Source organism: Callorhinchus milii, unplaced genomic scaffold (assembly GCF_018977255.1).
Source record: "Callorhinchus milii isolate IMCB2004 unplaced genomic scaffold, IMCB_Cmil_1.0 Scaffold11, whole genome shotgun sequence".
Taxonomy (NCBI): Eukaryota; Metazoa; Chordata; class Chondrichthyes; order Chimaeriformes; family Callorhinchidae; genus Callorhinchus; species Callorhinchus milii.
Genome location: NW_024704752.1, coordinates 5142532 through 5159890, shown reverse-complemented (window position 1 = coordinate 5159890; position 17359 = coordinate 5142532). Strand labels below are relative to the sequence as shown.

The 17359-nt window shown below is 48.3% G+C and overlaps 1 protein-coding gene across 1 annotated transcript; it reads left to right on the top strand.

Moving 5' to 3' along the window:
* The first annotated feature begins 3059 nt into the window (after positions 1-3059).
* mindy4b (MINDY family member 4B) lies at positions 3060-16679 on the top strand. Its single transcript, XM_007902468.2, has 12 exons — positions 3060-3217; positions 5002-5029; positions 6680-6850; positions 7454-7573; positions 8364-8461; positions 9368-9533; positions 10300-10365; positions 11199-11269; positions 12930-13002; positions 13469-13630; positions 15711-15891; positions 16300-16679. The coding sequence occupies exons 1-12, from the start codon at positions 3108-3110 to the stop codon at positions 16440-16442; spliced, it is 1389 nt and encodes a 462-aa protein (XP_007900659.2). The 5' UTR covers positions 3060-3107; the 3' UTR covers positions 16443-16679.
* The last annotated feature ends 680 nt before the right edge of the window (positions 16680-17359 follow it).

The window sequence follows — 17359 nt, the reverse complement described above, 5'->3', positions numbered from 1 at the left end:
AAATTGCATACAGTCACCATCTGCCCTGACTCTTGTGTCCCCCACAGTCACACAGCCCTGATTCCACACACACCCTCTCTAACAGCCCTGCCCGAGAGGTGGGGCCAGACTGGGGCTACACTCACACTCAGCTGGTGTCAGAGCAGCGATAGAGACTCACTCACACACACCCTGGTCTGAAACTCACCCAAACTGGGACCTGAGCGACTGAGCAGCGCTGGAGACTGAACTGAGGTGGGTTATACTGAGCTGCGGTGTGCTTGGCATAAATGAATAATCATAATCCTTGCAATTGATATAGCAGCTTATCAACTCGTTGAGACGTTTCAAAGCCCTTCACAGAATAGACTGTAAAGTGGATTGACCGTATTTTGTGTACGAAACACGGCAGGCAATGGCGGCGCACAAAAGGGTCCCGCGAACAGACAAACATTTTTTTTNAGGGATTATTTCCCTCGGAAAGCAATCCGTTAATCGACTAACTAATTGGGTTCCCATTTACTGCTAGGTAAACAGAGGTGCGTGGAGTAAGGAAACTTGACTAAGATTTGGAGCAGCCCAGGAATCAAATTCTATCCATCCCACCTACACGTGGAAATTCCAGAGATAGATTGTATGCGCACTCTCTCCCTGGGGGAACGCATCCTACTTACCTAATTCTGGAGAGTATTAGGCACAAGTTGTTAAGAGCCAAGGCTTGAAGTAACTGCCAAAGTCTAGCTAACTAGCTAAAACCATATAGCTTGCCATTGAGAGCACTGTCTGTGTAATGCATTACAATTGCCGTTTACGACAGAGTGGGAAAGAGTCAGTGTGTGTCTCATGGCCCAGCTGTATCCAGGTAACCAGGGATCAATTACAGGTGGTGATTTGCAGGTTATTGACTGATAACCCACACCAGAAGCTTCTGAGAGTGTTTAAACACTGTTAAGTGGCCCCCTTAAACCATAATAAATCACAAAACAAAAAATAAATGCTGCCGTGAATGATCATCCGCCACTGGGAAGTGGACTGGATCGCTCGACTATCAGCGGTCATGCCTTCAGCCTCTCTGCCTCTACCCTCTAGAACTCCATCCCGGAGTTGCTCCACCTCATCTCCTCTCTTGTCTCCTTTAAGGTTCGTCTCAAGACTTTTTTCTTTGAAGGTGCCTTAAGCCACCTTCCGGTCCCCATCCCCTCTTGCCTTGTACCCCTCCACACCCCCAGCTCGGGTGCAAACCCTTGACTCTCCAGCACTTTGGGACATCCTTCTGACCTGAAAAGCACTAAATAAATATAATTACTTGTTGTTGTAATATAATAATGAAACCCAACTCAGACCATGTCCTCTTTCAGTGAGAGTAAGGATTGACTGCAGGCTGTTTCTTGCTGTGATGACTGCAATAACTTGCCTTTACACACAGCCTCTTACAGGGTATCCTGTGAAAAGCTTGAGCCTTTTCATGCCTAACGCGAGCACAGCGCTCGGTGAAATGTTGAAGGTTTAAGACATAGAATCTGAGTCTTTGTGTGTGTTTGCACATCATAAACTAATCACCCAGCGAGGCACCAAACAAACACGTCTTTGTTGGCAGACATGCCAGGATTAGTTGGCATATACAGCTTTTCTACAAGATCACAAGTTTACTACGGATGAAGAAGGTCTTTTGGCCAATTTGATCTCATCTTTCTAGAAACCCACCCCACCCTCTCCCATCACAGCTTCCAGCACCCACAGCGCTAGAATAATATTAATCCTTGCATTTGATACACCCCCGTCCTCCCATCATGTTGCGATGTCTCAAATGCTTCACAGAATATACTGCAAAGTGAACCATATAATGAGTGGATGTAATATAATATAATGAGTGGATCAGGTGTTGAGTGAAGCAGGACAGATTCAGGTTGGTGAATGGAGATTCAAAGTAAAGCTACCTACACTCTGTCCCGAACACACCCGGGCTCAGTTGGTTGTACTCTCGCCCCTGAGTTGTGGGTTTAAACCCCATGTCGGGATTCGGAACTCATATAGTCTCTAGTGCAGCGTTGGGGGAGTGCTGCAGCGTCGAAGGTGCTGTCCTTCAGATGAGATGTTAAACCGAGGTCCCGTCTGTGCCTATTCAAGTGAATGTTAAAGATGTCATGGCGCGATTCAGAAAGACAAGAGAGTTTCTCCCAGTGTCCTAGCCAAGAATCTCCCAACCAAAATTTATCACTCCATGTCTGCTTGTAAGATATTGTTGTGTGCACATTGACAGACAAAACACATTACACTTTACAGGATTTCTTGTGGAATGCTTTGAGACGTTCTGACAATGCGATAAGGGATTATATCAAATAAAGGATAATAGTGTTCTAACACACTGGGCAATCTTGGAACAGCGACCTCTGCTTCACCACTTGGTCATTTGTGATTTCCTACAGTGACCGTTCTAAGTGAGATGACTGGTTGAGACGTGAGTTGGGTGTTGCTTTGTGCTGTGAGCCCACCATGAGCTGGGTAGAGACTATCCCCAACGGACCTTTCACACTCAAGACTTTCATCCCGTCATTCTGGGCTGGGTTCCAGACGATATCCCAGTGCACAAAAGCTGGCTTTGCTGGCACATCGTGTGACCCTGAGCTATTCAATGGCGAAATGCAGAGCAATATCCATATCTTTCTAGAAACCCACCCCACCGCTGCCAGCCTGGCTCACGCTAATATAATAATCAGTTGGCACAAAACCAAATCCCTGTTTGGGAACAGAAATCTGTATCTTCTTCATAGTCCGTGTGGTTGGGTGACAGAGGCAGAGAGCACCAGGTCCCTGGAAGAGGATGAATTATTTACAGTAATCCGATCGAGAGAGAGTGATGGGACAATCCAGGATGTCATCGTGTCAATCCAGCGCTGACATTTCCCCGATCACTGATAAGATCTGGCTTCATAGCTGGCCATCAGTTCTCGGGAGCTGTGTCTGTCGCAAGCTCTTGGCTTCACAGTTACAGAGAGCGCTGCTCACTGTGTTGTGTGTAATAAAAATTTAATCCTTATAATCCTTGCATTTGATATAGCGCCTTATTACATCATTGGGACGTCTCAAAGTGCTTCACAGAATACATTGCAAAGTGGATTGACTCACGGATGGACATGAAGCTAAGTAAAGAACGGGACTCGGGCGAGGGAGACCTGGATGAGATAAATAATAAGATCAGTGAGCTGGACAAGTGGAGGGAAATCTTTAGCCGTCGGGGGTAAGTAGGATGTATTAGTTTAATAACAATAATAATCATCCTTACATTTGACCTAGTACCTTTCACATTGGGAGGACGTCTCAAAGCATAGGATATACCATAAAGTGTAGTGACTGTGTGTTGCTAGCTCTTTCAAGAAAGTGACACTGCTGTAGACTGCGTGGAGTGAGGGGATCATACAGGGATGAGAGGCTGAGGATCTGGAAATGATGGGATTGTATTCGCTGAAGCAGATAAGGAATCTGATCAGACTTTTTCAAAATCAGGCATGTTTTCATAGGATAAATAGATAAATGATCAGGGATTTCCACTGATCAGTGAGTCAGTAACAACAGGGTGCAAGCTGAGAAACAAGCAGAGAAAGGCAACAGTTAGAAGGATGTTTTTGATGCAGAATGTGGAATGCTTTTCCCGTCAACGGCTGCTGAAGCTGAGCCGGTGACTGTCAATAAAAGGGAATTGTATACAAACCTCGGGAAAAATCATATGATAGGGGATTGGGTAAGAACAAGAATAGAGTAGAGATCTTCAGTGGCGGAGCCAGCACTTCACTGATTTTGAAAAACTTCAATCAGATTTCTTGTCTGCTTCAGCGACTACAACGAATGCCATCGTTTGTCAGTCTAGCAAATGGGAGGTTAGGAGAAATATACTCACACACAGAGTGGTTAAGATGCGGAATGCCCTGCAGGGAGCTGTGGTTGAGGCAAAATCCATATTAGCTTTCAAAAGGGGACTAGGTAGATACCTTAAAAGGAGTAAACTACAGAGGGATGGGGAAACGGCAGGTAAATGGGACTGAAAGGATTTCTCTTAACAACGACAACAAGATTACATTTGTATAGGAGCAGCACAGACACAATGGACCTTCTGTTGTGCTGTAAATGTTATGGATCCATGGATGAAATTTAGTCGTCTTTAATTAAATGATTGCTCAGATGTAAGTGTAGTTGATTTTTCCGTGCGTAAACTGTTTACAAGGTGCCGGCTTGCCTGCCTGTCTGGCTGTGATGGATGGATTGCATTTAGTCAGGCCTCCAGTTAATGGGTTTGTTGAGCATAGCAAAGATCAACACTGAACGCATCCAGACAAAGGCAGCTCTCAACACATGGAATGAGGGATGTGCTTGTCGGGGGATGTGGAGTGTAGCAGTGTGACAACAGTAGCTGTGTATCAGGTTTAAACATTGGATCATTCACTCACACACACACACACACCTAATGTTCTCTCCTCATCTCCCAGTTTACTATAGCAGAGATAGAGGAGAGAGGAGGGAGGGGAGGATAATAACAATAATCCTTGCACTTGATATATACATCTCAAAGCGCTTCACATTGTAAATTGGATTGACTGTATTTTGTGAGCGAAACACGGCAGCCAATTGGGCACAGCAGCGTCCAACAAACATTTGTGGATTGAGTAACCAAGTTTTTTTTAAGGATTATAACCCCAGGAAAATGATCCACCAATCAACTAACAACCTGGTTCCTACTTACTGCTAGGTAAACAGAGACGTGTGGCATAAGGAAACTTGCCTAAGGTTTCATCCCGCCTGGGAATCGAACCCAAGTCCTCTCGCTGGCAAAACGAGTGCTATAACCATTACGCTATGGGTTTCCCAGGATGAAGGGAGAGGAGGAGGAAGGGAAGTGAGAGAGTAGAGGGTCAGTGATCCGGCTTTATCCAGTGAGGGTACAGCGAGCGGCGGTGGTTTGGGGACAGGGGAGGAGGGCCAATCGCTTCCTGTTAAATTGTAACATTCCCTTTTTTTCTTGATCCACAGATTGCAGTTCAAAGACACAACACTGAAGGTAAGTGCCTGCAAACAACTCTAATAACACAATATAGTTTCTCCTGGTAGGAGAATCTATAACCAGGGGTCACGGTCTTAAAATTAAGGGTCAGCCTCTTAGAACAGAAACATTTCTTCACTCAGAGGGTAGTGAACTTATGGAATTCACTACCCCAGAAGGCTGTAGATGCTCAGTCCTTGAACAAGGCTGAGACTGATAGATTCTTGAAAAATAGAGGGATTAGGGATTAGGGGATATGGGGATAGGTCAGGTAATCAGAGTTAGGTGAGAATATCAGCCATGATCTTATTGAATGGCGGAGCAGGCACGAAGGGGCAGGAGTAGGCCGATGGGTTTCCGCAGGTGTCAGACACCCGGCTGGCCAAAAAAATAACGATTGACCCACAGGCTGAAACATGCTTTGCTGCAACAAGTTACCATGGAGTGTATTGACTGTAATTGTCGGTAAATTAGGTGATTCAGCAAACGCACACTGGATGTTTGTTACACCCCAACGCACAGGATATTGGGAATCGTGACCGTGTCATAGATTGGAACTGAAAGGCTCACGTGACACACGCAGAAACCTGTCACCGTGACCAGCCTGTGTCTGACCCACGCAGAAACCCATATCCGTCATCAGCTGGTGTCTGATGCAGACGGAAACCATTCAGCATGCTTCAGTCTCTGAACCAGACAGAGAGTTCCTTGAGTTCCACGGGTGGTACGGGGCAGAGGAAACTCAGAGTGTGAGCGGAGGAGGTGGAGAGGGATGTGTGGGGGAGGGGAAAGAGACAATTAGCGGAGAGGATGGGCGAAGGGATTTGTTAATTAAGGAATCATGTTAAGAAATAGAACAGAGTCAGCACTTGTGTGGCAATTAGTTTGGAGAATGGCAGAACATGCCTCAGAGATGCAGGAACTGAGACGAGGAATCTCCTAATGGGAGGGTGTGGGGGGGAGCAAAGGAGAGTTCGGGGGAGTGGCATTGAGTTCTACAGAGTCACATAAGTTCATCAGTCACGCTGAAGCCCTTCATCCCTGGATCTGGATCCCCTTCAACCTGACTGACAGAGTGAGATGTCTCCCGAATTATCACACGCCACAGAAAAGGCAGCCAGTTCAAAGCCGAGTTACATTGAGCTGCTGCAGGAGGACTTTAACAAAAGCCAGGGTGTGAGTACCGTTCTGTCAGAGAAAGAAAAGAAGCTTCACTTTCATTTGATCTTTACTCTCTCACCTTCTGCCACGTCCCACAGTGGAGATTCAGCCTGGACTGTATTATACACAGTGTCTCTGTAACCGACCGTTACACAGAGGGTCTATAACAAAGTCCAGGAGTGAGACGTTAAACCGAGGTTACATCTGAACCTGTTCAGGTGGATGTTAAAGATCCTGTGACACTAATTGAAAAGAGAAGGAAGTTTCTCTCCCCAATGTCCTGGCCAACAAACCCCCAGATAAAAACAGTCACTCACGCCATGGCTGTTTGTGGAACGTTGCTGTGTGCAAATGTTGCTGCCACGTTTGCCCTACAAAATACCAGATACCACACTTCACGGCTTTTCCTTGTGTTTGGAGATGTCCGGACAGAGCGAGTACCAGCTGCTGTGCTAATCCCTCTCTCTCTCTCTCGCTCTCTCTCTCTGTCTCTCTTGCCGCTCACAGAAGAGTCAGGACAGCCGGCGAGTGGACAGTGATGGGGAAGATGGGGCTGGGCACACGCTCGCCAAGCCTCGCGGTCACGCCCCTGCCTTCTGTGCCCCCTACTCCATCCCGAAGGCATTGTTGGCCCCCACTGGCCGCGGGGGGTCACCTATCACACAGCACACAGCCCTGGTAAGCCAATCCCTCCAATGCCATTCCCCCCCCCCCAATTAGAGATGAAACTTTATAGCATTTAAATAAAGACCCGATGGAATGCAATCCCCGGAGTTTGGTGTCAGTGGCTGCGAGAGACATACGGTGCCCTGTGCAGGACAAAGAGGAAACAAGGAGACGATTGTGTTTGGCGTTTTCCAAACGAGGGCTACAAAACCCACCTGTACGTCGCCTGCCGCTGACAATGCTGCGTCCCTACACAGTCTCGGCAGCCGCTCACGCTCACTTCAGTGGCTGCTTCCTGCAACAGGAAGGGAATTGTGAGATTAACACAGACACGAGTTACACTGGAGAGTGATCTGAAAATGGGGAAGGAAAGGGGCAAGGTGAAGGGATTCAGGGAAAGAGCTCCAAACGTTTAGTGACTGGAGTGGAGGGGGATGAGGGGCAAACAGGAGGGCAGAGGGCGTGGGGCGGAGGGAGCGGGGCGGAGGGAGCGGGGCGGAGCAGCAGTCGGGCATGGACACCTTTGACAGCTCATTAGCTGCTGCCCCTCTGGGCTCCAGCACTGTACCTCACACCAACGGGAGTGTCTGACATCCACAGTTTTTCTCACTGCAGGAACTTCGCAGAGTGCTGTTTGGAACAACATTTCAAGTATTTAATTACGAGTGGAAGAAATCGCACTTTAAATTCCGAGAGGCATTCTCAGACTTGTCCTATGCACTGGAGGCAGAAAGGGTTGGTATCAATAACAACAATTACATAGTGCCCTTCACACGGGGTAGCGTCTGAGTGTTTAACAGCCCAGGCGGGAGGTGGGGGGAGATGACTGTAAGTATGGTTGAAGAGGAAGGTCTTCAGGCGTGATCTAAAAAAGCATAGCCGCCGATGGTGGAGCAAAGGGCGAGGGATGTGGAGCAGGCTTGAGTTTGCGGAGCAGAGAGTCTGGGCAGAGGGTGGGGGAGGGGGGGTGTGGTTGAGAGATCACAGAGCAAGTGGGTGAAGAGGTAGAAGGTTAGACTGAGGATCTTAAAGTCAATAATTCTGTCCCATCTTAATGTGGGAGAAATTCCACCTGGATCTAAAGCATTTAATTTTACTTAGCATTCCCAAATATTCAAGTGTTAGAGAAAATCCTCAATACAGCCTGAATTTTAAAGCAGTTTATCTTGAACGACTCGGAAATTCTGAACATTTAAAAAATGCCACTGAAGTCAAGGGAATCCTGACGGAACTGTCCTTTGAACGAGGCAGTAAATAGTGGGGTCTCCACTAAGAGTCATAATATTAACAATCCTTGCAGTTGATATAGCTCTTTATCACATCTTCGAGATGTCTCAAAGCCCTTCACGGGATGTATTGTAAATTGAATTGACTATACATTTTGTGGGGACGAAAGTAGGTGGCATTTGAGGTCTTATTTGGAAGTTGTTGTAAGCTGTGTAACCTCGGCTCAGGATAAAAATGGAGTAAATGCGGGTTATAGATAATGAGGTGACACAGTGCTAATTGCGCCTTTTCTCGGCAGAGCGGCAGCAGGGCGGTGCAGATGGCCATACAGGCTCACGTCATCAAACATCTCCTCTTCACACCGAGTCCTGAGCTGGCATCTCCCAGCATCAAACGGTACAACCCAGCTCCAATTAACAGCATCCCTGCGTGTGATACACCACCTATAATATAACATCACAATTCCCTCTCTCCTTTTCTCCCTCTCCTCGTCTTCTCTCGTTTTCTTTCTCTCCCTGGAAAGGCGCTGTGTTCTCTCCTGTTCTCTCTTGTCATCGCCCTCCTCTTCTCTCCTGTTATCTCTCCTGTCTCTGATTTAGCTCAGGTGTTAAGCCAGGATTGTTAATTGCCGTGGGACACCCTCCCGACATGAAAGCCGAAGTGAAAGGGTAAATTGTGTTGTGCCTCTGTGTGGTGATTTTCTGTTTTTGTCAGTGGTTGGGGTGTGAGGTTGATGCAGTGACTGGGGATGGTGTGCCCATAAGCGGGGTCTCCTTGGAGCTGAACTGGCTCGAAAGTGACAAGCCTGGCAATGGAATGTCGGAATCAAGCCTGCCCTCAGGTCCACAGTTCTTCAGGGCACTTCTGATGACAGCAAAGCCAGCCTGGTTCATCGACAGGACCTGGAAGGGCAGAACCATCACTGGATGCAGCGAGTCATCATACTCAGCTCCTGTTAACCTTGCAAGCCAAAGCCCTAACAAGCAGCTGAAAAGCTTGCCAGCAATATCAGTGGGGTTTTAGCAGTTACCCTAATGCACACTCTGTAGTCCCCAAGCCTTGGCTCTTGCCGATGTGCGCCTGATACTTTCTGAATTAGGTAAGCAGGATGCATTCCTCCAGGGAGAGAGTGCGTATTCCTTTACAACAATCTATCTCTGGAATTTACGTGTGTAGGTGGGATGCGTGGAAATCTCAGCTTGGTTTGGATACTCTTTAGCATGATGGTGGGTTTCCGTATGTGTCAGACACCCACCTGGCTGAGCAAACAAAAAGTGTCCTATTTCCTGCCCTCTCTTACAGTCTGCATGGAGTGGGACAGAAGCAGCAGGAGGGAGCACTGGGATCTGCACTGACGGACATTCTGTGGATGGCCGGAGAGGGAGAGAAAGCCGTGATCAGCTTGGTGACAACCGACAGTCACTTACCTCCTTCAGTAGACTACAAGATGGATGGCTACACAGAGAGGGTAAGAGCCATTCTGTGTCTCTCTCCCACACACGCACAGCGGTAAGCTAAGGTGCTAATTGCCTGCCGCGTTTCGCCCCCAAAACATATAGTCAATTCACTTTACAGTACATTCTGTGAAATACTTCGAGACATCTCAACGATGTGATATTAAATGCAAGGATTATTATTATAAGGTTCAGTTTTACCCAGTGAATGGTCGAACTTATTATGATGTCCAAGTGCTTCACAGTGAATTGCTGCTGCTGAGACAGAGGTTTGTGGTTTTGAGCCCCACGTCAAGTCTCTGAGCTCACAATCCAGGCTGATGCTGCATTGTCGGAGGTGCTGTCCTTTGAATGAGACGTGAAGCCGATGTCATGTCCACCTAATCAGGTCACATCACCTATTCCATGGTATTATTGGCAGAGATAAGGCAGTTTTTCCCAGTGTCCTGATTGACAATCCTCCAGATTAATCGATCAGTCACCTCATGGCTGAGGTAATAAGGTCATGGAGCTCAGTGCAGGAGAGGCACGAGCTGCAAAGGTACCTTAACTGCCTCATTTGCCTACAAATACGCAGTCACTACACCTTACAGCAATTTCCTGTGAAGCGCTTGGAGATGTGTCAACGTTGTGGGCGTCCTATCAAAAAGCAGGGACATCACTATTTCACTGGTTTTAGTTTAATGGTCTTTGCTTGTTCCAGGACCTGTTCTGTTCCCTTTGGGCAGCAATTTGCCCTCTTGTGATCCAGGACTCACACTTTGCTTCTTGTTTCCTCAGCTCCAGCTGTTTCACTTCACTGAGAAGGCAGAGCTGCAGAACTTCATCTCCGAACACATCAATTGTGTGAGTATCAACCAGGGCACACTGACGGCTGTCTGACAGTCACACCACGTGGCACTGTGCGGTTCACAGGCGAGTGGCTGATCACAGAAGGTAGGAAAGACCAGATTACAAATACAGAGGCATAGAACGAGAAAGAATGGAGACAAACACTAAACTGGTCCCAACTGCTGGTTAGGGTTAGGACGGAGCACTGTGCACACTTTTGGGCGTGGAGTCCTGTAGCACATTGGTTAGAACACTCGCCTCGCAAGCAAGTGGATCAGGTTTGATTCCCGGGCAGGGCGAAACCTTAAGCAAATCTCTTTAATCGACACGCCTCAGTTTACCTAGCAGTAAGTAGGAACCTGGTTGATTAGCAGATCGCTTTCCAGGGGTAAAATCCTTCTTTGAAATCCGCGACCATTTGTGGGACACTGCTGTATGCAATCGGCTGCCGTGTTTCGTCCACAAAATATACAGTCAATTCACTTTACAATATATTCTGTGAAGCTCATTGAGACGTCTCAATGACATGATGAGGCGCTATATCAAATGCAAGGATTATTATTATTTACCACTCCATTATCAAAAGAATGTAAACAAATGGAAAAAGTGTGGTGTAGATTCACGAGGATGTTACGAGGGTTAAAGGTCTCCTAATTATGTCTACAGTGCTCCCTAACCCTAAACCTTAACTCAATCCTAATGACCCTGTGAGCATTTAGAGGGTCTGAGTTGGAAAAGCATGTCCAGTTATTGACCATTTTGAGAATTACTAAACTTTGGTTTCTCTATTCACAAAGGAAACCGTGTATCTAACTTGTACCGGGTTTCACCTCTTTCTTTCCAATCAGTTTAAAGATGAAGGGAGCCATGGCGTTATCCTCTTCCTGTACAGTTTGATCTTCTCCAGGACTCTCACACGGTAAGCGATTAGAATTCCGGGCTGTGGGCATGATCTGGATCTGGGAGAGATTCATCTGAACATCATTTGTCCCATTTGATCTCAACTTTTCAGAATACCCACTTTACCGTCTTCCCAGAACAACAATAACCACATTTATACAGCACCTTTCACGTTGAGAACACATCCTAAGGCACTGGTTAGTTAAAGGTTTGCACCCAAGCCAAGGGACAGAATCAAAAGATGGTGGAGGGTAGGAGGAGTGGGGTTTGGAGAATGACCATAGGCACGGTCAAAGAGGAAAGTCTTGAGACGGGCCTTGAAGGAGGCGAGGGAAGCGGTGAAGCGGAGGGGCTCCAGGATGAAGTTCTCGACGGTGAAGCAGAAAGGCTGAAGGCCTGATCACTGACAGAGGGGTAAGCAGGCTGGGGCACTTGAACCAGAGCCCACCAAGTGGAGTGAGTGAGTAGGTTGATGGTGTTAATAGGTCACAGAGGGGCAAGATCATGTAGAGCTTTAAAAGTGAGCACTTTCAGCCACTACGCCCCAAGACTCTGGAACACTCTCCCTCAATTCTTCCGCCTTGCCCCTCTCCCCTTTTTCAAGTCATGCCTGAAAATCTTCCTTTTCGACCGTACTTATGGCCACCTAACACTCCCACCCACCCCACCCCCGGCTCGGTGCCAGGTCTCTGAGACGCTACGCTGCGTGGAGGGAGCTATATAAGTGCAATTTGTTGTTGTTGGAGGATCCGAGTCTGGAGGATGTGGAGCCAGAAGAGCCAGGTGAGGCTCGATAATAGGGTCATGGGGCTCAGTGCAGGAGAGGACACGAGCTACAAAGTTCTGAATAATCTGCAGTTTGTGGAGGAAAGAGTTAGGAAGGCCGACAAGCAGGGAGTTAGCATAGTCGAGACTGGATGTGATGAAAGCATGGATGAGAGTTTTGGCAGCCTGAAGTGAGAGGCAGTAGTAAAAGTGGATAAGGTTGCGGAGGTGGGGGAAGGCAGAACGGGTCATGGCACGGATGTGAGGTTTAAAGCACAGTTGAGGGTTGAACAAGACACCAAGGTTCTGGACTGGCTCAGTGAGGTGGAGTGTGCTGTCAGCGCTTGAGGTGAGGAGTTGCTGATGGGAGCCAAGCAGTTGGCTTGCATCCAGGTCTTGATGTCTGACAGGCAATCTTAGCTGCTTACCTGAGCTGCTTGTTAACTGTGCGGTGGGGGGGGGGGGAGGCAGTCCAGCCCACAGCTGCTGTTGCCTACCTTTCCACTTCTCTTTTTGCTAATTTCCTCCTCCAATCCCCTTCACCATCTCCTGAGGGTGATTGGCATCCTTTTCCTCTCCCCTCGGGCACAGTCTTTCAGTTACCTTCTGACCCTTCTCATGCGTGACCGCTGACAGTGAGTTTCGGAGGGCATTGGTGGGGAAGGGGAATTGGTGGGAAACCCGATCCTCTCCTCACCCGAGCTCCAAACTCACATCTTCCTGCTCTCAGACCACTGCCCTCACTGACACCAGTTATCCCAACTGGTGGGTCTGAGGTTCTTACTGACACCAGCTTAACCCAAATACATGACCCAAAAAGTAGTCCATCAATTACCTTCCACTAGCACTGAAGAATATATTTGTACGTTTGACCCAGAGCTCTGTCGGACTCTTATCTAATGCCGTTCCTTTAGGCTACATGAAGACCTGGACAGAAGCACCTCTCACCTCTTGCAGCTAAGTCTGGGGAATTTCATCTGCCGACAAGTAGGTCCTGTTATTTTTTCCCTCAGTTTACTCCAGTTTTCCTCTTCCTTCTGGTGACGGTTTGGCCACGGTGGGGCTCGAGTCCACCAGCACTGGTGCTCTGTGTTGGTTCACACAAGATCTTCGCTTCCTGGCGGGAAACCATCTCTAAGAGCTTCACAACAACAACAGCAAATTACTATAGCACCTTTCATGTCGGGAGGACTGGAGGGAATTGTTGTGAAGTGTGGGGATGTGGGGGTGGGTGGGGGAGACGGCAAGGGACTGGGGGATAGTGGGGGCAGGGGGGTGGGGAGTTTGAGAGCTGTGCAGATGAGGCGAGGGGAGGTGTCGAGTGGCTCCGCTCTAGCCTGTGTCACTCCCTGGTGGGGGTAACAGTCCGTCAGAAAAACCCACAGGTTTAACTCTTCACTGTGTGTGTGTGTGTGTGTGTGTGATGCCTCTGTGTCCTGTGTGATCGCCGCAGGCTTTGATTAACCTATTGCTGACTGGGAGAGCAAGCCCCAATGTCTTCAACGGGGACCTGGATTACAATGCCGGAAGCGGTGGGATGGAGGGTCCGCTGCGGGGGGTCCTGGCTCGCAGCGACGTGGGCTTCCTATCCTGGAGCCGCGAGCAGCACCTACAGGTGAGGCTCATACTCACTGCTGCCTTTGTTTAACAGGGACAGTGGGGTGAATGCACTGACGTGTGTTGCCAAGACCAGGGGTGTGAGGGCAGGTAAATGGGACTGAAAGGATTACTCTTGAGGGAGCTGGCACGGACACGATGGGCCAATTGGCCTTGTTTGCTATAAAATCTTTGTTGCTACCTCATCGATTCCATTCAGACCTGGGTGGGGGGAGTTTGGTGTCAGCCTGGCTCACTCTTGTCTCCAGGGCAGAAGGTTGTGGATCCATGCCTCACATCGGGACTTTGAGCTCACAGTCTAGGCTGAAACGCCTCTGCAGTGCTGGGGGAAGCACTGCATTGTTGGAGGCTTTGTCCTTCGAATGAGATATTATCCAATGATCTGTTTATGGGTGTTCAGGTGGAAGCTAAAGTATAATAATAAAAATATTAGTAATAAGCCTTGCATTTGATATATTGCCTTTCACCTCAGAAGGACATCTCAAAGCACTTTGTGAGAGTTATTGTGAAGTGTAGTGACTATATTTTCCGCTATCGGAAAAGAGGAGGCAGCTTCTCTCCTCCGGTATCCTGGTCAACAATCCTCCAAATAAAATCAGTCGCTCACTTTGTGGCTGTCTGTGGGACAAGGCTGTGTGCAAACTGGCTGCTGCGTTCAATTACAAATACAAATAGTATATGAGTGAGAGAGAGATTGTGTGTGGGTATGCGTGTGGGGCAGAGAGTGAGGGAGTGGGAGGAAGTGCGGGAGTGTCAGTGAGGGCAATCTCCGAGGCTGACTCACTGCCTGTTTTGCTGACAGTGTCAGTCAGATGGAGACAGCACAGTGCATACCTCAGCCCAGCCCCCTCACCCACATTGCTCAGTGCCTCAGCCTCACAACACGCTTCACTTCAATCACTGTCCAATTGCTAAGAAACCGGACAAAGCGCTCCGATCGCTCTGCTGATAATCCAGCCACAACACGGCAACAAACCAGCAACAAACCGTGACCTGATAACATGTCCAGCCTCCCCCTAAACCTGCCTAAGCATTTCATTCCCTTTGCTTTGTACAGGGTGACCAAAAAGTCATGATACCATCACAATGTCTGATCAGTCTTAAAGAAATGATAATTTTTTTGTTTAGAAAATAGGGTAGATACCACTACTTTTTGGTCACCCCGTATTTTTAGTGTTCTGAGTCCTTGGAAACAGTACAGCCTCTCCTCACGCAGGAGCCAGTTTGCCCAGCAATGTCCCACAAACAGCCACAAAGTGAGTGACCAGTTTTATTTGGGGGAATTGTTGGCCAGGACTCCAGGAAATGGATTCTCCCTTCTCCTTTCCAAGAGCATTGCTGGATCTTTAACACACACCTGAACAGGGACCTTGGTTTAATGTCAGATGGCGATGGCACCTCTGACAAAATAGCTCCCCACTCCCCCCAGCACTGCTGGAGTATCAGCCTGGATCATGGCGCTTAAACCCACAGTCATTCTGACTCAGAGGCGCAAGCGACTGAGCCAGGCCAACACCAGTAATTTGTAGCAGAGCAGAGAATCACTACACTGTAAAGTAACTCGCTCAGTTAGTGGCAGGGAGCCATAGCTTTATAATAATAATCTTTGATCAAGCGCATTTCACATCGGTAGGATATTTCACACAGATTGCACGAATAGATTGCAAAGTGTAATGACTGTATGTTTGTAGGCAGTAATAATAAAGGATTATTATTATATCTAACTCACAAGGTGCCACCTGGGAATGGAGACCATAGAAGCGGACAACACAGCAGAGCAGGAGGCCATTTAGCCATTATTTCATGTTGGTGTTTACTCCTCCAAGAAGCCATCCATTCTAATCCCAATTCTGAATCAGTTGGCAGCACTCTCACCTCTGAGTCAGCGGTCAAATAGGAAGACAGGACCTTAACCTTTCATTGTGCCTTTGGCCACACTCCCCGCAACCCCCTCCCCCCGCCACACCTCTTACCCTCAAATCCTCTTCATTCCAACCTCTTCACTGTCGTTGGGATGTGCTTCTGACGTGAAAGGCGCTGTCTAAATGTAACTTGTTGTTGACTTGTTTGTGTGTTAGGTTGGGAGCATGCTCAAAACCCCCAAACTACCTATCTGGCTTTGCAACATCAATGGGACCTACAGCATCTTCTTCAGCACCAATCGCCTGCTCTTGTCTGATTGGAAAATGGAGCACCTGTTTGATCTATTCTTCTACAGCGGACAGCCATCGCAAAGCAAGACGGTCACACTAACCATAGGTGAGGAGGCCTCGTCACCTCCACACTCAAACCCTCCTTCCAACACAGGAGCTATAACTGCTTGTGGGGCTGGTGTTGGGCTCCTCAATGACAGTGTATCCAATATAGGAGAACAGAAACAGGAGGAGGCCATTCAGCCCACCAAGCCTTTACTGTCAATTTCTAAATTCCTAGGAGATCTTTCAGTCGCATACCCCCCAGACCCTTCAATCTTATTTCCCTCAGGTCCGTCCATCTACCTTTTAGCATCTATAGCACCTTATCACGTTATTCAGACATCTCAAAGCGCTTCACAGGATATACTGTAAAGTGGAGTGACTGTGTATTTTGTGGGCGAAACGCAGCAGCCAGTAGCGCACAACAATGTCCCATCTTTACTCTTTCTGTCTCGCTCTCCCTCTCTCACAGACACTCACTCCCATCATTGGGAGGAAGGGCTACGTGAAGACGAAAGTGATCCCGAGAAAAGGTTTCCTTCCGTGGAGATGACCGTTCGCACCAAATGGGAGGGGGCGGCCATCGACTGGCATGGGACTATCCCATTCTTCTGAGGTGGGGGTGAGGGGGGGGGGGAAGATGCGTGCAGTACGAAGCCTGGCCGCTAACAATGGACTGTTCCTGCGTGTCGCCGGGAGGGGCCAATGGAGCTCAAAGCAGGAACTCCGTCTCTTGTGATGCAGATATTTACCTCACACTCGTGATTTGTTTCAGAGAAATATTTTGTGTTTTTTTTTTCCTGCGGGGTTACGGTACATGAGTTATCATTAAATAAGAAAGCTTGAAACACCCGCCCAGTCTGTGCGAAGTTCCTGATCTCAGCCAGAGCCACGTGGGGTAGGGAGAGAGAGAGAGAGAGAGAGAAGGGAGCAGCTCCTGATCCCCGGCCCAGCTAAAGGGAGGGGGTGAAGCTGTGAGGTCGGGCCACAATCGCAGTCAATTAACCCTCCTTACCCTCACGCTGGGTGACGTGTTTGGCAGCGGAATGTTGGAATCGAGCCATCCCTCTGTGATGGCCTCGGTTATCCAGGTCCGCAGTTTTCCAGGCCACTGCTGATGGCAGCACAGCCCAGTCTGGCTCATCAGCAGGACTTGGAAGGGCAGACCAGTCACTGAGGGCAAGGAATCCTCGCACTTAGCCCCTATTAACCCTGGAGACCAAGAGTGATTCTAGTTGGACAAGCAGCGGGCAAGCTTGTCACACAGCGATATCAATGGCATATTACATGGTTTTAGCTGATTAGAACAGTTAGACTCCAGCAGTCACCCCAACACACACTCTGGGGCATTTCCAAGCCTTGGCTCTGGCCAACCTGCGCCTAATACTCTCCGGAATTAGGTAAGCAGGATGCGTCCCTCCGGGAAGAGATCACCTATTCCATTCCAATAATCTACCTCTGGGATTTCCATGTGCAGGTGGAATGCATGGAAACCTCAATTTGGATACTCTTAAGCACGGTGATGGGTTTCC

Coding starts and splice junctions, on each gene's coding strand:
- mindy4b (XM_007902468.2), top strand. CDS start 3,108: ATGGACATGAAGCTAAGTAAAGAACGGGACTCGGGCGAGGGAGACCTG. Junction 5,030..6,679: donor TCAAAGACACAACACTGAAG/GTAAGTGCCTGC, acceptor TGCCGCTCACAG/AAGAGTCAGGACAGCCGGCG. Junction 10,366..11,198: donor TCTCCGAACACATCAATTGT/GTGAGTATCAAC, acceptor CTTTCCAATCAG/TTTAAAGATGAAGGGAGCCA.